Source organism: Stomoxys calcitrans, chromosome 5 (genome assembly GCF_963082655.1).
Source record: "Stomoxys calcitrans chromosome 5, idStoCalc2.1, whole genome shotgun sequence".
Taxonomy (NCBI): domain Eukaryota; kingdom Metazoa; phylum Arthropoda; class Insecta; order Diptera; family Muscidae; genus Stomoxys; species Stomoxys calcitrans.
In genome coordinates, this window is record NC_081556.1 from 95,476,285 (window position 1) to 95,503,123 (window position 26,839).

Genomic DNA, 26,839 nt, shown 5'->3' on the forward strand with positions numbered 1-26,839 from the left:
CCAGATCCGTGTGGACGCACCGCTTCTTAGTCGCAGAGCTCCCGGGTCTTGACACTCAACTGAATCTAGCAGACGAAAGATAGAACACAACAAAGTGATAAAGCAACAATAACAAGTAAGAGCGTGCTAAGTTTGGGCGGGCCGAATCTTATATACCCTCCACCATGGATCGCATTTGTCGAGTTCTATACGAGGTATCTCTTTTTTGGCAAACAAAGAATATTGAATAAGAACTGTTATGCTATTGGAGTTATATCAAGTTAAAGTCCGATTCGGACCATAAATGAATGCTGAACATTGTAGAAATCATTCGGATAAGAAAAGCGCCTTGTAGAGGCTGAAGAAGCAAAATCGGGAGATCGGTTTATATGGGAGCTGTATCAAGCTATTGATCGATTCAGACCATATTATACGCGTATGTTGAAGGTCATGAGAGAAGCCGTTTTACAAAATTTCAGTCAAATCGGATGAGAATTGCGCCCTCTAGAGGCTCATTTAAACCGACCCAAGATCGGTTTAAATGGCAGCTATATCAGGTTATTTACCGATTTGCGCCTTACTTAGCACAGTTATTGGAAGTCATAACAAAGCACCCCTTGCAAAATTTCAGCCAAATCGGACGAGAATTGCGCCCTCTATTGTCTCAAGAAGTCAAGATCCAAGATCGGTTTATATGGCAGCTATACCAGATTATTAACCGATTTGCACCTTACTTAACACAGTGATACCAAAACACTATATGCAAAATTTCACTCAAATCGGATGAGAACTGCGCCCTTTAGAGGCTCAAGAAATCAAGACCCATGATCGGTTATATAGCAGCTATATCAAAACATGAACCGATTTGAACCATACATAGCGCAGTGATTGGAAGTGATACCAAAACATCATGTACAAAATTTCAGTCAAATCGGACGAGAATTGCGCCCTTTAGAGGCTGAAGAAGTCAAGACCCAAGATCGGTTTATATGGCAGCTACATCGAAACATGGACCGATTTCGCCCATTTACTGTACTCCTTCGAAAGTTAGCGTGCTTTCGACAGACAGACGGACGGACGGACATGGCTAGATCACCTTAAAATGACATGACGATCAAGAATATATATACTTTATGGGGTCTCAGACACATATTTCGAGGTGTCACAAACAGAATGACGAAATTAGTATACCCCCATCCTATGGTGGAGGGTAAAAAATAAAAGAATTGCTTTAATCCCCATGATTTTTATTATTATTTTATTTTTATTGTCAACTAAAACTGAGATATACTTTTTTTTGTTAACATGGTTAAGTAGCGAGTTTATAGATCTCTTAACAGTTTGATGTACATATATGATAGTGTAATAATACGTAAAAGCGACCGTATTTTAGAGTTCAGAAAGATTTTAACCAAATTGATTGTGAATCATTAGTAGCTAGACTTCTAGCACAAAATATCAATAACGATTAATATCCATATAAAAGTCTTCAAGAATATAGTTTTTTGCTTTGGTATTATTTATAGGTATAAAATATTGTTGATAGTTTTTATTTGGGACAGTGTACTTGGCCTTAGACTATGCTAGGGTCTTTGGACTTCTCGCTGACATTGTTGTTTGCTACATTGCTGGGAATATCTGTCTCAATGGTGATGGTTGATATGGCGTTGGCATTGTCCACGATTTGATTGCCTGCAGCGCTGGTAGCATTATCCTGGATAGGTACCTTGACTTCAGATGAGGCTTGAATAATGTCATCGTAAGCTGGGGGATAATCGGCAACTTTGGTGGTTTCCATTTGGCAACTACTCTCGCCGCCTACGGTAGCAGTAGTGTTAGAGTTGCCAGCACTTTCAGCTTGTTGACGAGCTAAAAAAGAGAAGAGACAAAAATATTATTTAGTATATTATTAATATTTAGTTTAAATTTTTTTATACCCTCCACCCTTGGATGGGTGGAGGGTTTGTAACACCTCGAAATATGCATATGAGACCATATAAAGTATATATATTTTTGAACCTCATGTCATTTTAAGTCGATCTAGCCATGTCCGTCCGTCCGTATGTCTGTCGAAAGGACGCTAACTTTCAAAGGACTAAAGCTGAGCGCATGAAATTTTGCACAAATACTTTTTATTAGTGTAGGTCGGTTGGGATTGTAAATGGGCCAAATCGGTCCATGTTTTGATATAGGTGTCATATAAACCGATCTTGTGTCTTGACTTCTTGAGCCTCTAGAGGGCGCAATTCCTATCCGATTTGACTGAAATTTTGCACGTGGTGTTTTGGTATCAATTCCAACAACTGTGCAACGTATATTTCAAATCGGTATATGCTTTGGTACGGGGCCACCGTAGCGCAGAGGTTAACATGTCTGCCTATGACGCTGAACGCCTGGGTTCGAATCCTGGCGAGACCATCAGTAAAAATTTTCAGCGATGGCTTTTCCCTCCTGGCCACATTTGTGAGGTACTATGCCATGTAAAACTTCTCTCCAAAGAGGTGTCACACTGCGTCACGCCGTTCGGACTCGGCTATAAAAAGGAGGCCCCTTATCATTGAGCTTAAACTTGAATTGGACTACACTCATTGATAGGTGAGAAGTTTGCCCCTGTTCCTTAGTGGAATGTTCATGGCCAAAATTTGCAATTTATATGCTTTGATATAGCTGCCATATAAACCGATCTTGGGTATTGACTTCTTGAGCCTCTAGAGGGCGCAATTCTCGTCCGATTTGACTGAAATTTTGCACCTGGTGTTTTGGTATCACTTCCAACAACTGTGCTAAATATGATTCAAATCGGTTCATAACCTGATATAGCTGTCATATAAACTGATCTTGGATCTTGACATCTTGAGCCAATAGAGGGCGCAATTGTCATCCGATTTGGCTGAAATTTTGCATAGGGTGTTTTGTTATGACATTGAATAACTGTGCAAAGTATGGCGCAAATCGTTACATAACTTGATATAGCTGTCATCTAAACCGATCTGGGATCTTGACTTCTTGAGCCTCTAGAGGGCGCAATTCTCATCCGAATGCTATACTGACCTCCTGCTTGCTTCCTTTCAGTAATAGCCTTGTATTCTCACGATCTGGACCCCCCATAGAATTTTCGCCATCCTACCGACCGTTTCGCTGTTCCACAATGTTGCATGTGTTTTCCTTGCCCACTCCCTTAACTCGGACTGCGTCGACCCGAGACGCTTCGGGTTTATCAAGTTTATTGACGGCAGTCCTCTGGCCTTCACCGCCAAACCGTCTGTCCTTTCATTTTCCCTTACTCCGTTATGGTCCGGCACCCAAACGATGCGGATTTTGCCATCCTCAGAGAAGGTGTTAATCTCCTTCATACACTGCAAGACTGTTCGTGACCTTACCGTCCTGGTTGTTATTGCCCTTATGGCAATTTTACTGTCGTTAAAGATGGTCACACTCGACGTCCTCGCGTTAGCACCACACCACTTTCCGTGATCGTCCGGATCTCCGCCTGCACGACCGTATTATGGTCAGGCAGCTTAAAACAGATTTCAGTCCCTGAGTTCTCAATATAAACCCCCAGGCCTACTATGTCCCCTAGCTTTGATCCATCCGTGTAACATGATCTTCCAGATGGCAATACTAGGATTCTATCAATCCAAGACTGTCCCGATGGCAGCAGTGCTTCGCACTCGACTTCAAGGTTCATCTCAGGTATCCAATCGGAATCCTCTTCCCTTCCTTTCAGGTTTCCTATCGTCGCCTCGATTATACCGAGATGGTGTGAGCTGCTCCCATCCTCAATTCATTCTCCCATCGCCTTAAGTCTCATAGCCGCAGTGGCTGCCTCACACTTAATCTGTATGTCAATGGGTCGGATATCTAGAATAGTCTCCAGTGCCCTAGTGGGCGTGGTCCTCATCGCTCCGCCTATGCCAAGACAACATGTTCTCTGAACCTGTTGTATGGTCCTAATCTTGCACTTTTTCTTCATAGCTGTCCACCAAACTACTGAGGCGTAAGTAAGTAAATAACTTCCAAATTAGTTACAGAAATTTTCAGTTTTGTATTAAATTAAATACTTTTTACCAGTTGCAATCCATAATCAACCCATCAGTCTCTTTGTTGTCACACATCGAGCATATAGTGGCAAAGGCATTCGATCGAGAATAGCAGTCAATACATCCCTCGGGGCGCTCCTCCTAGCCACAGAGATAAGCGATTCGACGCTAACTTGTGCCTTTTCGATCATTTTACAAAAAACACATCTGCCCAGAGCCCAGAGAATCACTATCACCATCCACGACGTAACTTTCCAACTTGTACATGCGGAGTTGCCTCATGTACAAGTTGGAGGGGTTGCCTTTACAATGCTAATTAAATCCGGATTTAAGGCTCTCGTCTGCTGATTTGATGAAGGGAAAACAGATGATCGAGCCACTAAATCCGGATAAAAATTCAAGCCACCCGCCCTCTGTTGAATACACCATAATTTTTGGGAGTTCTATTGTATCTTCTTTATAGTATAAAGTATTTATCAAAATTTCGAACTTCTAGTCTTTTTCAATAACGGACAGTCATAACAGTCTTTCAAAATTATTGAAAGAACTTATTGTTTAATTGAAAAAGATAAAATTCAATTAAAAAATGTTTGAATCAATTAATTTTTTAGTTTAAAATTTGCAAAATTTCAATCACACATTTCAATTGTAATTGAAATGAAATCCGCATTCAATCATAAAAATGTTTGATTCCATTAATTTTTTTTATTGAAAACATTCTCATTTTCAATCACATTTTACTTTGAACAAATTTTCGTCATTGTTTTTTTCTGTGCACTCACAACTGTCAACATATAATTTTCTCAACTGCGCGCGAACTGCTATTTTCAATGCTTGCTCACATGTAGCCACACAGTCTTTAATCTCCCGCCGATGGGGCGCAACGTTTTTCGTGGCCAGTGAGCGGTAGTTGTTTAACATTGAAAATAGTTTCGAAACATTGAAAATGACAACACAAATAAAATAAAGATAAAGGAAAAACAAGAAATCTCATGCCCACAACCCATCCAACACGTGGTTTTTAAGATTTTTTTTTAAAAAAATAGTGCTAATAAAAGGTAAAAACTAAAAAAAAAGAAATCTTAAAATATAAAAGTTTCCAATGTTAATGCATTTATATAATATTTATATGGGCAACACGTCATAGAGGCATCACTCGTTTAAATGAAAAACACACTACACTCTCCGAACAATGAAATTCTTTTAATTGAATCACAAAACTCGTCGATTTCATCAGTCATTCATTCATTCTTCCGTGCGTGTCGATTTTGTTGGTGGCAAATAATTTCATTGATATGCGTTACCACGCTCCTGAATTGTTACTCTTTTCTTTAACTACGGCCAATAGTGAAAGTTAGTGCAAATATAAAGATTTTATTCAAGAAACATGTAAACAATAACAAGACTTGTTGTGGACCTTGAAGAGAAACATATGGGAGTGAGTGAGTGAATAGTGTGGTCAATACTTCAAGTGAAAGAAAAAACGCTAAAAGTGATTTTTTCATACTATATCGTTGTTTCATGGTTTACACCTTGAAAACTTGGATATGCAGTCCATAAAGTATATATCAAGCTTTTTCCTCAAAAAAAAAAAATGTAATCGACAATAAAAATCTTTATATTATAGCAATAAATACAAGTAATTATGTAAAATAAGTAAACAGCTGTATTATCAAAAGATAAATGTCAATGTGTATTGAATAATGGGCAAAAATGCACTTTATAGGGCGCACCTCCCTTGGCCCTTGGGCCCCCGAGGGGCCAAAAAACCCTCTTGGGGCTAAGTAAGCCAACCTAAGCAATATGGGTATCAAATGAAAGGTATTGTCGAGTAGATTATGAATATGCATGCATAAAAATTGGACCCGGGAAGTATCTACGAGGTCTTGAGAATTAAGCACTTTGTTAACATAGGCAATATAGGTATCAAATGAAAGGTACCAAGGAGGAGATTACGATAAATATGCAAAAAAAAAATATAAATTCGTCAGCAGCATTATTCGAGTTAGCAATTCCTTTTTTTTGTTCCACACTACGGATAACCTTTTTCACCTTGCTGAGAACTGTAAATCAGTGACAGCACTCATTTTTATGAGGAAGTCTACCCTTTGAACTTTGTGGTATATTCGTGAGAAAATTTGTAGAGCCCTCATTATTTGGCCAATTTTATTTCATTGACATAATCCACATTAAAACCCCAAACCCAATACGAAAGTGGAATAAAACAAAATTAGAAAAATGATAGCGAGAACAACTCGTCTTAAGTCCGCCTGAGATTATAACCCAGACATTTAGAACAACGTAGAAACTTTAGAAACTTACACGTAGGGAGTGCATCTTTAAAAATTAAGGTACCTAAATCGTCACCAGAAACTTTTATATGATGTTAAATTTTGGGAAAATGGCCTTTGGACTCAATCTCAGTAATTTCTCACAATAGCACCCTAATGTAGCACAAAATCGGTCATATCCTCAGTTTCTTGTTCCTTTTTCCATAAAAACAACTTTAGATTATCACGAAATTTCGACTTTTTCATACCAATTTTGCAATTTTCGGTAGGTGGAAGACTTATAAAAGAACAAATAATGAGTATTGCTCGATATAGTTCACTATTATAAATTTAAATAAAATCACCGAATATATCCATATTTAATATACTGACAAAATTTCAACTTACAGTACAGAGATTTTAAAGCAAAAATCGTCATGTTTGGCAGGTAATATTTGCTTTTTATAAGTTTAAACCCCAAAATCGGAGATCGGTTGCTGAATCCAAATATGGCCGATCTGCACCATATTCTTTACAGATATCGAGGGAGATTTCAGTGCATTCAAAATATTTGGAGATGGCAGCTTTATCTAAACATGGTGCCATCTGGACTATAATCGTTGCAAATGTCGAGGGGTCTATTAAAAATCACTGTTCCCAATTTTAGCGAAATAGGTTAATAAATTTTCCTTTTATGAGTCTAACACCGAAAGTCGGGAGATCGGAATATATGGCAGCTATTTTCAAATTGGTCCAGTTGAAGAACCTAGTATGCGCATAAGGGTGATGACTTTTTTACAACCTCCTATCCCTCTATCATATCTTGATGAGTTTTTATTTAAGATAAGATAAAATCTTACATATAAGGTGATTTGTTAAAAAAACAAAACGCACAAAATGATTAAAAAAATTTCACAAAAATTTAATTTCAAAGTGGTTTGTGTCTGACTTTTTTAACATTTTAATGGAATAAAAGTTATTTTAGAGTTTAATAGGTTAAAGTTCATTCATTCGTCCAACAGGAAATAACTTTTGAGAAAAAAAATATTAAAGTCATTTTAATGAACAAGGTTCTAAATTGACTTGTCGTGTAAAACAGTAGTTTGAGAAGAGAAACAAACAAAAATTGTAAATTTAATGATCTCGCCCTAACAGGCAAAAAAACTTGAAAAATTTAAATTCGGCAGAGCCCGACCAGGATTCGAACCTGGGACCACGGTTCGAATTGATGGCGTTCGAAGCCATCAATACAACTTCCAACAAATGCACAAAATCATGTGTGGTACGGAAGAAAGTTTAATTTACCACAGACAGAATGTCTGCCATTACACAAATGCATTGGAAAAAAGTACAGCTAACAAGCAGGGTTGTCGAGCTTGGTTAATGTGGTAATTGTATCATAGATGCGTTTTCGCAATTAATACGATTTAAATACAACAAAAATTGTAAAATTTAATGATCTCGCCCTAACGGGCAAAAAAACATGTAAATAATCCTTGTTGACTACTTATAAGGGTGATGACTTTCATACAACCCAGTTTCCCTGTATCATATTTTGATGAGTTTTTATTTAAGGTAAGACAAAATCGTAAATATAAGACGATACGATAAACAAAAACCGCACGCACAAAATGATTAAAAAAATTTCATTTCAAAACGGTTTCTGCGGTACATTTTTAATATTTAAATGGAATACATTTTATTTTTGTCATAAATAGGCAAAAGTTCATTCATTCGTGCAAGAGGATATAATTTTTGAGAATAAAACTTAAAAAGCCATCACCCTAATGCGCATGTGTGTGAACTTAATATGTTATATTTTGAAAGCTGTGCCGTGATAACAACTGATCATTATATAGTCTTTGAAAATTGATATTTCGAAATGGCCAGTGGTTTTGCTTTCTGCCTTTTTCCAACCCACTCTAATGTAAAATATGTATATGTTGATTATATTGACAACACTTTTTTAGCCATTCATTTGCGAGAGTAGAGAATGTCTAAATGAGAAACAATTTGTTGGCCATCGAATGTCATTCAGTGTGCCAAAGCATTTTTAGAGAATATTTGTATGGACAGATGTACACACACACACACACAAATATGCGCATACATCGATATGTAACTTAACAGATGGGTAAATGTTATGTTCGATTATCAAATATTTAAATATGAAGTGCACGTCTTTAGCAAAATAAGTTTTTGGCTGAATTTTTGTATCAGAGTGGTTAAAATTCAACTGAATGAGAAGTTGTACAATAAAATGTACGTACGTATGTATATATACATAGATATATTGCAATATTGTAGCAAGCATTCTCTGTTAATTGTATGTTTCAGTTTACATGTTTTTTTTTTCAAATTTTTAATGAATATTTCAGTTACACAAAAACGAAAATACCTATACCTTGGTTCATATTGGGTTGCCCAAAAAGTAATTGCGGATTTTTCATATAGTCGGCGTTGACATAATTTTTCACAGCTTGTGACTCTGTAATTGCATTCTTTCTTCTGTCAGTTATCAGCTGGTTCTTTCAGCTTGCTTTAGAAAAAAGTTTATTTGATTAAAGTTCATTCTAAGTTTTATTAAAAATGCATTTACTTTCTTTAAAAAAACCTCAATTACTTTTTGGGCAATCCAATAAAAGGATTTTTTTTTTAAATTTGAACAATTAATGTTGGGTTTAGTGTTACTATAAAAATTCAGTTGCTATGTCAATAAAAGAAGCAATTTTGCTATTTATCTATTGTACAAACCTCTTACTTATTGTTGAACACAAACTTTTTTTTAATGCCCAAAATGATGAATGTGTTCAAATGTGAAAAGAAAAGGTAATTTAACTGTACGGAATTAAATATAATTAAATTTATTTTTAAACGAAAATCGTCTTACATTTTATATCCCTAAATTTGACGGCAACTACAATAACAACCAAATCGAATTGGAGTTTAGACCTATGGAAACTTAGGTAGTCAAATAAGATTCGGCCGGGCCGAATTTCATATACCCTCCACCATGGATCGCATTTGTCGAGTTTTATGCAATGTATCTCTTTTTAGGCAAGCAAAGAATATTGAATAAGAACTGTTATGCTATTGGAGCTATATCAGTCCTATTCGGACCATAAATTAATGCTGAACATTGTTGTTGTTGTAGCAGTGTATTGTACACTGAGGCGGCAGCCCTTGCCGAAGAAGTACTCCATCGGGTCAATCCGGTACGTACAACCGGCTGCCATGGGATTGCTGAACATTGTAGATGTCATTGTGTAATATTTTAGTTCATTCGGATAAGAATTGCGCCTTGTAGGGTTTCAAGAAGCAAAACAAAATCGGGAGATCGGTTAATACGGGAGCTGTATCAAGCTATTGATCGATTCAGACCATATTAGACACGTATGTTAAAGGTTATGAGAGAAGCTGTTGTACAAAATTTCTGCCGAATCGAATGACAATTGCGCCCTCTAGAGGCTCAAGAAGTCAAGATCCGAGATCGGTTTATATGGCAGCTATATCAGGTTATGTTCCGATTTGCGCCATGCTTAGCACAGTTATTGGAAGACATAACAAAACACCTCATGCAAAATTTCAGCCAAATCGGATGAGAATTGCGCCCTCTATTGGCTCAAGAAATCAAGATCCGAGATCGGTTTATATGACAGTTATTGGAAGTCATAACAAAACACCTTATGCAAAATTTCAGCCAAATCGGATGAGAATTGCGCGCTCTATTGGCTCAAGATGTCAAAACCCAAGATCGGTTCATATGACAGCAATACCAGAAAATGAACCGATTTGAATCATACTTACCACAGTTGGAAGTGATACCAAAACACTACTACGAATGAGAATTGCGCCCTCTAGAAGCTCAAGAAGTCAAGACACAAGATCGGTTTATATGGCAGCTATATCAAAACAAGGACCGATTTGGCCTATTTACAATCCCAATCCCTACACTTATAAGAAGTATTTGTGCAAAATTTTAAGTGGCTAGCTTTACTCCTTTGGAAGTTAGCGTGCTTTCGACAGACAGACGGACGGACGGACATGGTTATATTGACTTAAAATGTCATGACCATCAAGAATATATATACTTTATGAGGTCTTAGAGGCATATTTCGAGGTGTTACAAACAGAATGACGAAATTAGTATACCCCCATCCTATGGTGGAGGGTATAAAAATTTAATTCATCAAATAAGATACTTTAAATTTTTTAAAAGTAGTTCAAAAGGCCGTACTTTATAGTTGTTAATAAAATTAAAAAAAACGCTGAATTCTAACATCACACAACACCAGAAAATAAATTATGGATGAACTGGGCTATAAAAAAGTTGGTGGGGGTCATAAATTAAATCTTTGTATCTTTCTAGGCAGATGCCGGGTTTTCTTTATTTGTAAACAGCAAGTTTAAGGTCAACATTTATTTTGCATTCATAATATGAACCTATTATGTATGTGGTGAAGTTCAAACGCATTTTTGTTTTTAAATCTTGCTTTTTAATTGTTATTTGGTTGGACATAGAAACTGGCAAAGATTTCATGGGAAAATTACCGAATATTTTTTAATTTATAACAAATAAAATCGTGCTTTGTTCGGCCGAACCGAATCTTTTATACCCTCCACCACGAATCTCAAGTTCTTTGCCCAGCATCTCTTTACTGGCAAACAAATGATAATGGATAAGAATTTCTTTGCTATTGGAGCCATATCAGGTTATGGACCGATTCGTGGTTGGGATGTTGGAGACCATAGTGGAAGTATAAGAAATGCGCCCCATAGGGGCTCAAGAAGAAAAAAAAAACTGGAGATGGGTTTATATCGGAGCTATATATGAGGTGATGGACCATTCAGATATTAAACACATATATTTGAGGTAAGAGGAGAAGTTGTTGTTCAAAATTTCAGCTCAATCAGAAAAGTAATGCGCCCTCTAGGTGTCAAGATGTACAAACAGGAGATCGTTTTATGTGGGAGCTATATCAGGTTATACCTCAGCAAGCTCTATGTGCAACAACAAAGTGGGCTACCGAAGGTGGTCTATTGTAGGTATAAAAACATGCAAGACAGAACTATTTCTTTTCAGCAGGAAATACAAGTTGCCTACAGTGGAACCTGTCTCCTTGGATGGAGAGAATGTTCCATTTACAGAAAGCGAAAAAAAACTTGGGTGTTTTGCTGGACAGGAAATTGAACTTCAAATCCAACATTTTGGAAAGGGCAAGAAAGGCAACTCTTGCCCTATAGACCTGCAAGAGAGCCATTGGCAAAAATTGGGGGTTTAGGCCGCGTGTCATGCATTGGGTATATACTTCAGTTGTCAGACCTATAATGCTATATGGTGTTGTGGTCTGGTGGACGGCGCTTCAAAAGCTCACCTACTGTTCAATAGTCAACCGGATCCAAAGGATGGCTTGTTTGTGTATCACAGCCGCAGTGAGAAAGACACCATCTGAAGCAGTGAATTTAATATTACATCTTATGCCTCTGGACATTGTAGCTACTCAAATTGCAGCGACCACTGCCGTGATTTTAAGGGTTCTTCTCTTTGGTCATGTGGCGTCTACGTCTACACTGTGTTATACTAGATACAATATCCGATGTTCCAGGCAGTGTGGATTACACCCTACCTGTGCCGCATTTTGATAAAAAGAAATGTACCACTATTCCTGATAGAACCGATTGGAACTACGATATCCCTGGTAACAGAAGTTACATAGGCTTCTATACGGATGGTTCCAAACTAAACGACCAGGTGGGATTTGGGGTGTACTTTCAAGATCTAGAACTGGTCATATCGAAAAGGTTACCCGACCACTGCAGTGTGTATCAAGCGGAGATACTTGCAATTAAGGAAGTGGTGGAATGGCTAAGATATAATGTCATTACGACGATTGACATAAATATCTTTTCAGACAGCCAGGCATCCATTAAATCGCTGGAGAAGGTATTTCTGAACACAAAAACCGCCCTCGACTGTCGCAGATCTCTTTTAATGAGATGGCTGAACAGTTCAAAATTCACCAGTTCTGGGTGCCAGGCCACAGAGATATCCCAGGGAATTGTAAAGCGAGACTAGGATCTACCCTACACATTCCAGGGATACTGGCATTTGTGGGTATGCCTCTAGCGATATGTAAGCTAAGTTTTCAAGACCAGGCCCGAAGGACAACGAATGATAGATGTTCACAAAGGGGGGCTGTGAGCATTCCAAAACTATGTGCTGTCATTGGCTAGAACAGACGTCTCAGTCATTGTGTCCGTCATAACACGTCACTGTCTTATTTGTTGGAAGTCATAGGAGAAGTCGTTGTGCAAAATGTCAGCCAATTCGGATACAAATTGCGTACTGTAGAGGCTCAAGAAGTATAATCAGGAGAGCGATGCATTCAAAATGGAGATAAATGCCCGGTAACTCAACTCAATGCTGTGTCATAAGCCTGGAGTATATTCAGGCATTCGAAACATTCTCCCAGTCACTTTCTTCTTTCTTTCTTCGAGGTCTAAGTATTTTTACAAATGCTGAATCCTGGCGAGAATGAGAAAAAAAATTTCAGCGGTGGTTATCTCCTCCAAATGCTGGTGACATTTGTGAGGTACTCTGCCATGTAAAGACTTCTCTCCAAAGAGATGTCGCTCTGCGGCACGCCGTTCGGAATCGGCTATAAAAAAAGAGCCCCTTATCATTGAGCTTAAACTTGAATCGGACAATACTCATTAATGTGTGAGAAATTTGCCCCTGTTCCTTATGGAATATTCATGGGCGAATTTGCATTTGCTGACGCTAATGTAACGATGATCAGAGAAGCTGTGGAACACTCTTCCTAATCGCGTTGGATACTTGCGGTATCAACGATTCCTCCTTGGTGCATCCCAACTGATCAAAGCAACGGTTTTCCTCCTTGGCCGCTAGCTTACACCTATGGAGCGGGTCTCCGAGTCTTTTCCTTTTGATCAAATGTCTGGTACAGGGGTTTTTCGCTATGCACTGCGGCTATGAGACTTAAAGTAATGAGAGAATGAATGGAGGATAGAAGCAGGTCATACCATGGCGGTATAATCGAGGCGCCGGGGTGACACCTGGATAGGATGTAAGAGGAGACAACACTTAAGTTTGAGACCAAGTACGAGACACTGGTGCCAGCGGCAAAGTCTTGGATAGACGGAACTCTGGTATTATTATCTGGAACATCATGTTACACAAATGAAACCAAGTTAGAGGACAGAGTGGACCTGGAGTTTTACATTGAGGACCCAGGGACTGAGATCTGTATCCAACTGCCCGACCATAATACGGTCTTGGAGGCCAAGATCCGGGCGATCATGGAATGTCTGAGGTGGTACGGTGTTGACGCGGGGACGTCGAATAAGGAAAATTTTCACAGACAGTAAAATGGCCATCAGGGTGAGGTCACGAATGGTCGTGGAGTGTAAGAAGGATATTAACCCCTTATCAGAGAGAGACACAATCCGCATATTTTGGATGCCGGGCCGTAAAGGAGTAAGGAGGAATGAAATTGTAGGCGATTTGACGGTGAGAGCCAGAGGACTGCCGTTAGTAGACTTGTTGAATCCGAAGCCTCTCGGGGCAACGCGTTCTGAGTTAAGGGCATGGGCGTCAAGCACATGTGACGCTGTAGAGCTTTGAAACAGTCGGTGGGATGACCTAAATCCTATAGGGAGATCATATCGTAAGAAGACAAGGCTAATACTGAAGAGCAGTAGGAAACAGGTCAGTATGGCTGTCGGTATCATTACGAAACACACGACTACAAGCGCACTTATGCAGAATAGTAGCGGCATTCCTATGTCATTGCCCGACTTTTGTGGCTAACAGACTCCTGCACTTAGGCAGGGACACAGAGGAGTTCAATAGAGGATTGTGCAAGTAGTGCAGAAATCCTAATTGGGACTACTTCGAGGTTACTTTTGACTATGTAGAGCGCACAACAAGCCGTTCATTGGCTTAGGTCTATGTCCGATTTACGGATGTCCGTGTGTCTGTCCGTCCGTCTGTTGTATTGGGTTGCCCAAAAAGTAATTGCGGATTTTTTAAAAGAAAGTAAATGCATTTTTAATACAACTTAGAATGAAGTTTAATCAAATATACTTTTTTACACTTTTTTTCTAAAGCAAGCTAAAAGTAACAGCTGATAACTGACAGATGAAAGAATGCAATTACAGAGTCACAAGCTGTGAAAAAATTTGTCAACGCCGACTATATGAAAAAATCCGCAATTACTTTTTGGGCAACCCATAATTACGCTTTAGCCCTAAAAAAAAGAGATATTGAGCTGAAATTTGGCACAGACCCGTATTTTCTCTATACGCAGGTTCTTGAAGGGTCATATGAGACTAATATTTGAATATAGCTGGCATATAGCCCGTTCTCGGCACCTGAATCAAATATGATCCAGCCTGACGTAACATAGGTATTCTTTCTTTTTCGAGAGTTGGCTGTTTTTGCCAGAAAAGGTCGATTACCTAGGCAAATCGCAGGAATTCAAAGACTAGTAGGGTCTATACAGGAGGCTTTGTGAAAATCTAACCAGATTAATCGCTTGTCGTAGCCTCCATACCAGTTGAGGTTTCAGTAGTAGACATCAGACAGTCAGGCTCATTTTACCATAGGCAAACCGCAGTCATGTGATAATGAGATGAGATCTATCAATCGCTTGTTGTCTAATGGTATCTGGCGCAGCCTCTCTCTACCAGTCGAGGTTTCAATAGCAACCGCCTGATACAAATCCAAAATTTTAGTCGATTCGGGCAGATTTTTGGGGCTTGGGGAATCGACTACCAGTCGAGGTTTCAATAGCAACCGCCTGATACAAATCCAAAATTTTAGTCGATTCGGGCAGATTTTTGGGGCTTGGGGAATCGCCTTATTTAAATGCTCTAAACAAATAAGAAACGATATGACCCTAGTGTAAGCACCTACCTACCTACATATAAACTTAGACCTATACTGCGAGAGTTACATAGTTTTGGGTATAAGAAACTGTTTAACATTCATAATTGTGCTCCTTCACATAACAAAGATTTATTATGGCATAAATGAAGACAAATAACAACCCACACAAAATATCATGCCAATATCGTATTTTGTGTAAAATGAGTGTTGTTCTCCTCCACCTTATTAAAGGAATATTTAAATTTCTCCCTCTCCACTTTTTCCATTTCAGTGCCTCTAATATCCACCAAAGTGCCATAACTGCTGAAGACGTCTAAAGGTGAGATGATAAGACGTGTCCTTACATACAGCGTCATAGGCGCCAGTGCCATTGGAACGGGTTTAAGTTTACACACCAATGATTATGACGTCAATGCTTTGGGTATAGTTCGTCTGGGACGTTCGGCGGTAGCTGTGGTCGATGTTGCCCTCACATACAAACGAGAGCTCTACTATAGGGAATGGGATAAATCTTCAGCGGAATATAAGGCGGAGAAAAGTCGAGTCCATACATTGGCAGCAGAACGCCTACTGCAGCTGATATGTGTTAACAAAGGCGTGTACATTAAGGTGGGTCAACATATTGGAGCTTTGGATTATCTGCTGCCCAAGGAGTTTGTGCAAACCATGAGAGTTTTGCACTCAAATGCTCCCCAGAATCCCATTGAAGATCTGCACAAAGTGATAAAGCAAGACTTGAAGAAAAATGTTGATGATATTTTCGACAATTTCGAAAGGGAACCGCTGGGCACGGCCTCATTGGCCCAGGTGCATAAGGCCACCTTGAAAACCGGCGAAGTGGTGGCCGTCAAAGTACAACATCCCTATGTAAAGGGAAACTCTCGTGTGGATATGGCCACCATGGAAGTGGCCGTCAAGGTCTTAGCCTTTATATTTCCCGATTTCAAAATTCAATGGCTGGTGGAGGAATCGAAAAAGAATTTACCCATCGAATTGGATTTCCTTAACGAGGGTAAGAATGCCGAGAAGGTGCAGCAGCAATTCAAAAAGTACAAATGGCTGAAAGTTCCACGTATATACTGGGATTATTGTTCGTCGCGGGTATTGGTTATGGAATATTTGGAAGGCGGTCAGGTCAATGACTTGGAATACATAAGGAGGAATAAAATCGATCCATTTTCCATATCGAATAAAATTGGCCAACTGTATTCGGAAATGATATTCAACACCGGCTTTGTGCACAGTGATCCCCATCCGGGTAATATATTGGTACGCAAACAACCTGGCAAAGGTGTTGAAATTATTCTACTCGACCATGGACTTTATGCCAATTTAACTGATAAGTTTCGTTACAACTATTCCAAACTGTGGATGAGTATTTTGAATGTGGATCGTACTGCCATGCGAACATATGCCCAAAATCTGGGAATTCGAGGTGATCTTTATGGTCTGTTTGCTTGCATGGTCACAGGGAGACCCTGGGATACTCTAGTGAAAGGAGTCAATAAAGTGAAATACACCACGGATGAGGTAAGATAATCTCAGTTATTGAATAACGTAACGTATAAATGCAATTCTCAACCTTCTTTCTTTTTTTTTTGCAGAAAGACACTCTACAAAACAACACCTCACTCGTACTACCTCACATTTCAGATGTTCTGGAACAAGTCGATCGTCAGATGCTGTTGATTTTGAAAACCAACGATTTAATACGTGGCATTGAGTCCACATTGGGCACCCAAAATCGCATGACTGCCTTTTGGGTCATGTCCAAGTGCTGCCTACTATCATCGTTTGGGGAAGAGAAATCTTTGGCAAGAACTAAGTCAAAGCGCCTGGGTCTCCAACTGCGCGAAAAATGGGAAATATTTAAACTAAATTTGTACTATTTATATTTGGGCTTAATCAATTTCGGTTTTATGGCCGCCGTCAAAGAGTTACTTTGACATTAAACGAATTAATTAGGAAAATAAGTTGTAGCACAAATGAAAATGTCATAGCTTTTTAATAAAGTAAATTTTTCTTAGATACCTATTTATATGTATGTATGTATATAAATGCATGTACTATGATATTTATGTATATAAAAAACAAAAACATTTTTATGAAGACAAATAAGGTGCAATTTTTGAACAAAGGTAGAGTGTACAATTAAAGGCTCTATTACACGGTGTGTAGGTGCCTTATGTCAAATTTTGCCCATGTACAGTTGTACATCTCGTGTGATACATACAAAACTAACTTATGACAATCGCTTCTCAAAATAGAACATGTCATTTTTATTCATTCATTTAGTCATTCCGTTTGCAACACATCGAAATATCAATTTCCAACCCTACAAAGTATATATATTTCGGATCGTCGTAAAATTCTAAGACGATTTAACGATGTCCCTGTGTCTGTCCGTCCGTCTGTCCGTCCGTCTGTTCGTTCGTCTGTCCGCCCGTCTGTTGTAATCACTCAAAAGCTTTCAAAAATTGAGATATTGAGCTTTTTGATGCACGCTGGTTAAGTTCTTGAACGGGCCAAATCGGACCATATGTGGATATAGCTGCTATATAGACCGATTTTCCGATAAAGGGTCTAATTGCCATAAAAAGTTTATTTTTCATCCGATTTTGCTGAAATTTTCAACAGTAGTAGAGTAGTTTAAGCTTCCCTACAACTGACCCAAATATGGTTCAGATCGGACTATATTTAGATATAGCTGCCATAATCGATCTCCCGATAAAGGGTCTGAAGACCATAAAAGCTTTATTTATTACCCGGTTTCGCTGAAATTTGCAACAGTGGGCTATTTTAAGCCTCCCGACATCTGACTTCAATATGGTTCAGATCGAACTACATTTAGATATAGCTGCCATATAGACCGATCTCCCGATAAAGGGTCTGAAGACCATAAAAGCTTTATTGATTACCCGATTTCGTTAAAATTTGAATCAGTGGGTTATTTTAAGCCTCCTGACACCCTACCTAAATATGGTACAGATTGGACTTTATTTAGATATAGCTGCCATATAGACCGATCTCCCGATAAAGGGTCTGAAGCCCATAAAAGCTTTATTTATTACCCGATTTCGATAAAATTTGAAGCAGTGGGCTATTTTAACCCTCCCGTCATCTGAAGTGAATATGGTTCAGATCGGACTATATTTAGATATAGCTACCATATAGACCGATCTCCCGATAAGGGCCTGAAGGCCATAAAAGCTTTATTTAATACCTGATTTCTATCTATCACTGTTAAAGAGAGCAGACGTGTTTTTGAGCGGCTCCATAAGTTCGACTGGTGTTCACTGTTCCGATACATTTCTGGCAAGGAGGAGGCGTGTAATCCATACTTCAGGAAGCTGTGCATCTTGCGACGAGTTCGGGAGGCTGCCCTTGTTCGGAAAAGTGCTTATTTCTTTGCGAGAAGTTTTAATTTTTGTAAAACAGATTGTGAAATCACTGGAAGGAAGATCTGTTGATGTTAACCGGTCAATGTTTTGCACAAATTCAGCAATCGGCACAACAGAAAACAGCTGGTACGTTTTGACAGTTTTGATAGTGTTGTATTTTACGTTTGAGGCCGAGCTTACATTGTAAAAGAAAGTCAGAGTTTGGATTTAAATAACTAGCAATAGAAATTCACCACTGCTACCACAGCATTAGATTAAATATACAACCCTAAAAGTATACTACAGAAAATTATAAAAACCGACTATAGCTTTGGTAACATCTTATCAACAAGAAAGTAGTAACCACCAAATTATTGGTCATTAAGGAATGTCAGAAAATCAGAAAACTTTGTTACAGACAACCCAACAAACAAAAAGAAAACTCCAGGAAACATCGCCAGAATATCAAAATATGTCGAAGAAACCCGTTGGCAATATGGAAGTGAGCGACTTAGTCGAGCTGATGAAATGCACAATGAGCGAATTGCTTGAAGACAAACTGCAAAATCTACCAACAAAACAAGATATTGAGGAGGTCAAGGCGGGCATATCATGGGCAACATCAGAGATTTCAGATCTCAAGGCGGAAAATGCAAAATTGAAAATGGAATTAGAGCTTCTGAAAAATAAAATTGAGAATAACGACCGTAGCATAAGATGGTTAGAGAATCAGGTCAGCAATACAAAACTTGTTTTTAAGGGAATTGTGAACGAAAAACCCGCAATAAACCCGGTTGTTAAGCTGTGCACTGAAAAACTGCAAATAACACCAGCCATAAAATCAGCTAAAACTATATTTGAACGAGGAAATGTGCAAACGGTGGTAGTAGAATTCGATAATGAAACTGTTGCATCAGAAGTACTTCAAAAAACAAGATTTTTATCCGGAACTTCAATCTATGTAGATCGAGATCTATGTCCAAGAAGACAGCGAAACAAGGTTGCAATGCTTTTAGTACGGAAGGATATTCTCCAGGAATCTAAAAAACATAAAATAATAGTAAGGGATGATAAAATGAAAATAAAAGATTATTGGTTCACATGGAACAACAACAACATTTTAACGTGTGGAAAAAGGAATGCTGAAATAGTTCTCAAAGAACTCTATGGCGAAGAATTATCCAGAACCAACTTTGACACAATTTTTGATGAGATTCAGTCAAAAAACTACTAAGATTAAATTCTAATCAGATTAGCCAAACTGTCGAGCAGAAAAATTGTAATTTAGAGCTAAAAATAATATCTTACAATATAAATGGTTTGGCAAACAAATATATGTTCCCAATATTCTTCACTTTTTTAAATGATTTTGATATAATTATTCTATTGGAAACACATCTCACAATCGAAAACACTAAACAAGCAGAGAAATATTTTCCAAATCACGATATTGACTGGGTATATGCAACAAGGGCAAGTAGATATGGAAGAGCAATTGGTGGGGTAATGATAGCTATCAAACGGTCAATCAAGGGAAACTATCTACAATATGAATTCGTTATGTTTTCTGGAATAAAAGCATTATATTTAAAGCTAGGCCAACTTAAATTCTGGATGCTACCATTGTATTTACGCAGTGTAAATTGGACCAACGATTTTACTGCAGTGAAACGAATAATTGAAGAAGACCCATGCAAAGATGTGATAATGATAGGTGATATGAATATCCGCATTGGAAGCAGTCAACAAGAAATAGTTTCGCTATTTAGAGAATCTTTCTCTGCAGGCATGAAGATAAGAAAATCGATGGATAAGGAAATTAATAGCAAAGGGCGCACATATCTGGAGTTCTGCAATGACAACAACTTAGTAATACTAAATGGCCAGACAAAAGGAGATGAAGATGGCAACTTTACTTTTGTGAGTACGGTTGGCGAGTCGGTTAATGACATATGTGCTATGTCTTCCAGTTTACTACAATATGTGGACAATTTTGCTGTCGAAGAAAACATTTGGTCTGACCATCTCCCCATTTCTTTGAAAATGAAATTTAATATAAACGGAACTGTTACAAACAGACTAAAGCTCTTACCAAAACTCTCTTGGAAAGACAACGACAAAAACAACTACCAAACAATGCTGAACATAAATCTTCAAAATGTCTTGAATACCCACGAAGTTCACAACCTTAAGGATCTGACAGACATCATAGTAAAATCATCTGTAACCACAGATAATCATAGCTACAAGCCAAAGGAGAAGTGGTATACTGAAAGATGTCATTGGGCGAGGAAAAAAGTCTTTAAAAGCTTGAGGAAATTTAAGAAAAGTAGCAATGAATGTAATAAACAACAATACCTGCAAGCACAACGTATATATAAAATGATATGCGTAACGAGCAAAAAGGCTTATTACAGCATGATTAGCGAACAAATCAACAATATTAAAAACAGTAAAGAATGGTGGAAATTAGTACGGGAGATTAATAATAACCACTTTCATATAGGCCCGAATATATCTGCGTCATCTTTTAGAGACTACTTCATGAAGCTACTCAATACAGATCAGACAACGTCGAATATTCTGTACGCTCCCTCATTTATCACAGTTCATTTATTAGACAAGGAAATAACGGTCGAAGAAGTAAAGAGAATGTTACAAAAGGTTAAACTAAACAAAGCTCCAGGAGAGGACAGGATTCCTTATGAATTTTTTGTTAATGCTACAGACGAGTTTATTTCGGAACTAGTACAGGTGTACAACACAATGTATACTAATGGAATAGTGGATGAGTCTTTTATCAAAACGGTAATTTTCCCAATTCACAAAAAGGGCAATGTAAATGAGACGAAAAATTATCGTGGAATATCATTCATGAACTCTGTAGCAAAAATATTCATGGGAGTTCTTAACGAAAGGCTGCAATTGTGGATAGAGGAAAGAAATATTTTAGTCGAATATCAGGCAGGCTTCCGAAAAAAGTACTCAACTACAGATAACATATACAACCTAGCGTCAATAGTTCACATTAAGCTGGCAAAAAAAGAAAAAGTATACGCATTTTTTGTGGACTTCAAAGCCGCATTTGACAAGATATCCCGAAGCCTACTTATCTACAAATTGCACGAAATGGGCATATCAAATAAATTTGTTACAATAATAGAAAATATCTATCAAAACACCCAATCAGCTATATGGACAGGAGAAGAATTATCGGATTATTTTCATACCATCTCGGGAGTAAAACAAGGCTGCCTTTTATCTCCACTGCTGTTTGCACTTTACGTCAACGACCTACATGATAGTCTGGGAGGAGGCTTGAATATAGAATGGCTGAACATAAGAGTATTACTATATGCGGACGACATTGTAATTCTGGCCGACGACAAGACGGTACTACAAAACATGATATCCAACTTAGAATACTATTGCGCAAAATGGAATCTGGAGGTCAACATGGACAAATCCAAAATAATTATTTTTCGAAACGGCGGACGATTATCTGACCACGAAAAATGGTATTTTCACGGAGAAGCGATAGAAATTGTTTCTGAGTATAATTATCTTGGTGTTATAATTACACCGCAAATGAAATTCCAAAAGCATGTTAAAAGTCGTAATGCTCAAGCAAAAAGTGCAATAAACATGACTTGGAAAGCATTTCTTCAAAAGAAAGATATTTCCTTGAGCCAAAAATGGAATTTATATCTGGCGGTTAGCAGATCCATACAGTCCTACTCCGCACAAGTCTGGGGATTTGGAAATTTTGAAGAAGTAGATAAGCTACAGCGTTTTTTTCTGAAACGAGTTCTGAAGCTACCCGAAAACACCCCAAATTATGCTATCGCTCTTGAAACCTGCATAGAAAATAGTCATATATATACGCTACAACTGCATATGAAATACGTGGGCAGAACTATGTTTAAATATAATCGAGATCGACTACCGCATCAGCTATCTAAAATTCTACTGAACAAACAACTGTTCTGGGTTAAAGAATTAAATGAGTTTGACATCCACGTAATCGATGCAAGCATCAATGAAACTACCTGGAATGGAATAATAACATCGCTCACTAACCATCTAAATGCGTGCAGTCGTACAAAATATGAACAGAAGGCAACACAAAGCAACGAAAGAATTTATAAACACCTAGACTACACTAGGGGTTCTGAATATATATCCGATCGCTACACTGAAGATGATATAACTTGGATACTAAAGGCAAGATGCGATTTGATATACCTCAATGGAAGCCAATACACTGCCAATTCTAATGAAATTACCGAATGCACATTATGTAATATGCGAGCAAAAGAAAACATTCAGCATTTCTTAGGAATATGCCCAATACTGCGAGGATACCGGATGCAATTTTTTGGCAAAATTAGTTTAACTGACAGAGAAATCATAGATATTCTAGATGGCAGAGGAGCCTTGGATTGGATAAACTTAGTGAAATATTTAAAAAATGCACTGAAGTATAGAAAATTAATAATCACTGAATTCACATGAAATTTAAACATAATGTTCTCTTTACCAAATCTCAAATGTTTGTATTAAATTTACCGGCTGACGACACTAAGTCAAAGCCGTATATCTTATTTCATAATCTAATATTCGAAGTACGATTTATTTTTTTAAAATGAAATGAATAAAGATACTACTACTACTACCTGATTTCGCTGAAATTTTCAACAGTGGGTTATTTTTAGCCTTCCGACATCTGACCTAAATATGGATTAGATCGGACTATATTTAGATATAGCTGCCATATAGACCGATCTCCCGATAAAGGGTCTGAAGGCCACAAAAAGCTTTATTTTTTATCCGATTTCGCTGAAATTTGGAATAGTGCACAGTTTTAAGCCTCCCAACATCCGGCCCAAATATGGTATAGATCGGACTATATTTAGATATAGCTGTCATATAGACCGATCTGCCAATAAGGGGACTGAAGCCCATAAAAGCTTTATTTATTACCTGATTTCGCTGATATTTAAAACAGTGGGTTATTTTAAGCCTCCCGACATCCGAACCAAATAACGTACAGATCGGACTATATTTAGATATAGCTGCCATATAGACCGATCACCCGATAAAGGGTTTGAAGCCTATAAAAGTTAGATTTATTACCCGATTTCTCTAAAATTTGAAACAGTGGGTTATTATAAGCCTTCCAGCATCTGACCTAAATATGGTTCAGATCGGATTATATTTAGATATAGCTGCCATATAGACCGATCTGCCGATAATGGATCTGAAGGCCATAAAAGCTTGATTTATTACCCGATTTTGCTAAAATTTGAAACAGTGGGTTATTATAAGCCTTCCGACATCTGACCTAAATATGGATCAGATCGGATTATATTTAGATATAGCTGCCATATAGACCGATCTCCCGATAAAGGGTCTGAATCCCATAAAAGCTTTATTTATTACCCGATGTTGCTGAAATTTGAAACAGTGAGTTTTTCTGAGCCTTCCGATATCTGGCCTTAATATGGTTCAGATCGGAGGCCACCGTAGCGCAGAAGTTAGCATGTCCGCCTATGACGCCGAACGCCTGGGTTCGAATCCTGGCGAAACCATCAGAAAAATTTTTCAGCGGTGGTTTTTCCCTCCTAATGCTGGCAACATTTGTGAGGTACTATGTCATGTAAAACTTCTCTCCAAAGAGGTGTCGCACTGCGGCACACCGTTCGGACTCGGCTTTAAAAAGGAGGCCTCCTATCATTTAGCTTAAACTTCGAATCGGACTGCACTCATTGATATGTGAGAAGTTTGCCCCTGTTCCTAAGTGAAATGTTCATAGACAAAAATTTGCAATATGGTTCAGATCGGTTTATAATATGATATATCTGCCAAAAAGACCAATATTTTGTTCTACAAAATTGAATAGTGACATATATTGGGTTGCCCAGTGAACATATATTGGGATTTTTTAAAAGAAAGTAAAAGTATTTTTAATAAAACTTGAACTTTAATGAACTTGAATGAACTTTAATCAAATATACTTTTTTTACACTTTTTTCTAAAGCAAGCTAAAAGTAACAGCTGATAACTGACAGAAGAAAGAATGCAAGAGTATACAGAGTAACAAGCTGTGAAAATTTGTCAACGCCGACTATATGAAAAATTCGCAATTACTTTTTGGGCAACCTATTATATAAGACCACTCAATGTCCGTGCCGAATTTGGGTGCTTAGGTTAGGTTGAAAAGAGGGTGCAGATATTATTCCGCCCCATGCCACCATGGACATACCCCTAAGCCAGTAATCGACTTGTTTTGTGCTCTAAAAACTAAAAAGTAATCTCTAAAAAGAAAATTTACTTTGGGTGCCGCCTAGGTTATCCAATTTTCACCGGATTGTAACAAAAGGTGGTTTACATATATACCCCAGGTGGTAGGTATTCAAAGTTCAGCCCGGCCGAACTTAATGCCTTTTTACTTGTTTTGCGGATTAATATCTGACCCACTTTTAAACCTAACCCCAACCTTATTCTAAATCGCATACCGCAAGATGCCATATAAAGTTCAGAACTAGACAAAAATTCAACTGATTTTAAAGATATGTTTCTTTGGCCTTTAAAATTTAGATACTAATCTATTGTGCCCAATGGGGGTGGATGATTCACAAATAAAAAATATACCAAGATTTCAAAATTATTGTCGGTTTCTTTTTTATAATTACCTCTCCTTTGCAGGGCAGCAGCTTGAATTTGCAATTGTCTACGTCGATTCAAACCCAACTTTACAAACAAAAAGAAGAAATAATAAAAGCGAAGTTAAGCCCAAATGAAGAGTTTTCAACAAAGCAGCTCAACAAACCTTTATGCAAATCAGGGCGGCAATCAACAGCAACAACAAAAGACAATAGTAAATGTAGGCGTAAGTATAGTAGTAGCCATAGCCATAGTTGTAGGAGGGAGTTTGTACCGGTATTGGTACTGGTATAGGATAAAAAGGACTCCAATCACCAGTGCCATTCCAGTTCGTTGAGGAGTTTCCATAAACCGTAACATTCCAATTCTTTTCCGTGGTAACATTAAAGCTTAAAGGAGTTACTGCAGTGGTGGAATGAACCAAGGTGGAATTAACCGTGGTGGAATTAACCATGGTGGCATTAACCATGGTGGAAATGTTAAGCATTTCCGCATTCAATGTTGATAACATTCCTTATTTAAAATGTCAACTTTTTCGTTTCAGGATATCGAATTTAAAATTTCTATTTTCGCAAGACGCGTGCTCATGACCGAATTAAATTTGCAACTGAGAAGTGAAATGTTTTTTTTTTGGATATTGCACTTTGCTACTGTTTGGGGGAAGTTACTCATTACGTAGGCTTTGCCTAATTATTTCATAGATAAATAGTACGTATGTATGTCGACAAATGGCTTCGGTAGCCCATCTATGTTGTTGGTATGTAACAATTTAAGACCCCAAGCATTATTTTTATCATTTTGCCAAACTCATAGACACTTAGCGTTATATTTCTTCTTTTTATCTATTTTGTATGCTATTTTAAATAGAAATGTTTTCGAATTTTATCATCTGATGAGTAAATCGATTTCACAAGTGATCACCCCAATGATAAGATAATGAACTTATCGTTTAACTGGATACCAACATTTATTGATTACATCGAAGCCAAATCATTAAAACTTTCTTTGATTTTCTTTGTAGATTGTAAACACAATGCTAAAAACATTTACCCTACAAGTTTTGCCAACATTTTATCAGAAAATCTAGTGATTCAATTATGATTCGGTTCGTATGTTTGCAAACCCGGTTATTTAAAGGTAGTATTACACTGCATGTGTGATACAACCGTTTGTCGGAGACTGAACCAACTTGTCTCAAGGTAAATGAGACAAGGAAGTAAACCAAATTCTTCCACATCAGCCTTATTTGTGCCCATGTCCCGACGCACAGTGGGACGGGAAAAAAATGAGTGGAAATAAGTCTGCCACTTTTGTGAACAAAAAAATTGAAAATATTATAAAACCAAAACTACCAAAAATATCGTTCTAATTTTCCACAAATTTGTAGATGAATATATTTAAAAAAACAATTAGTACAAAATTTGCCACATTTCTTGATGAAAACACCCAAAATTCAAAAAATCTCCTTTTTTATACCCTCCACCATAGGATGGGGGTATACTAATTTAGTCATTCTGTTTGCAACTACTCGAAAAATTCGTCTCAGACCCCATAAAGTATATGTATTCTTGATCGTCATGACATTTTAAATCG

General features: G+C 37.8%; 2 protein-coding genes across 2 annotated transcripts; one reads left to right on the plus strand and one right to left on the minus strand.

Annotated features, from left to right (window-relative positions):
• Positions 1 to 1,221: 1,221 nt before the first annotated feature.
• Positions 1,222 to 25,853, minus strand: LOC106091763 (uncharacterized). The gene is made up of 3 exons (XM_013258406.2): positions 25,413 to 25,853; positions 25,276 to 25,333; positions 1,222 to 1,848 (listed from the first exon to the last, which is right to left on the minus strand). The coding sequence occupies exons 1-3, from the start codon at positions 25,755 to 25,757 to the stop codon at positions 1,553 to 1,555; spliced, it is 699 nt and encodes a 232-aa protein (XP_013113860.2). The 5' UTR covers positions 25,758 to 25,853; the 3' UTR covers positions 1,222 to 1,552.
• On the plus strand, positions 4,829 to 17,238 carry LOC106091762 (aarF domain-containing kinase 1). The gene is made up of 3 exons (XM_013258405.2): positions 4,829 to 5,077; positions 15,472 to 16,730; positions 16,805 to 17,238. Exons 2-3 carry the CDS (start codon positions 15,525 to 15,527, stop codon positions 17,144 to 17,146), a joined length of 1,548 nt encoding a protein of 515 aa, XP_013113859.2. The 5' UTR covers positions 4,829 to 5,077; positions 15,472 to 15,524; the 3' UTR covers positions 17,147 to 17,238.
• Positions 25,854 to 26,839: the final 986 nt, after the last annotated feature.

Excerpts from the sequence above, each read along its gene's own strand:
- LOC106091762 (XM_013258405.2), top strand. The coding sequence starts at position 15,525 with ATGATAAGACGTGTCCTTACATACAGCGTCATAGGCGCCAGTGCCATT. Across the intron at positions 16,731-16,804 it reads TGAAATACACCACGGATGAG|AAAGACACTCTACAAAACAA; the intron begins GTAAGATAATCT and ends TTTTTTTTGCAG.
- LOC106091763 (XM_013258406.2), bottom strand. The coding sequence starts at position 25,757 with ATGTTATCAACATTGAATGCGGAAATGCTTAACATTTCCACCATGGTT. Across the intron at positions 25,334-25,412 it reads CCGCCCTGATTTGCATAAAG|TTGGGTTTGAATCGACGTAG; the intron begins GTTTGTTGAGCT and ends TTGTTTGTAAAG. Across the intron at positions 1,849-25,275 it reads TGCTGCCCTGCAAAGGAGAG|CTCGTCAACAAGCTGAAAGT; the intron begins GTAATTATAAAA and ends TCTCTTTTTTAG.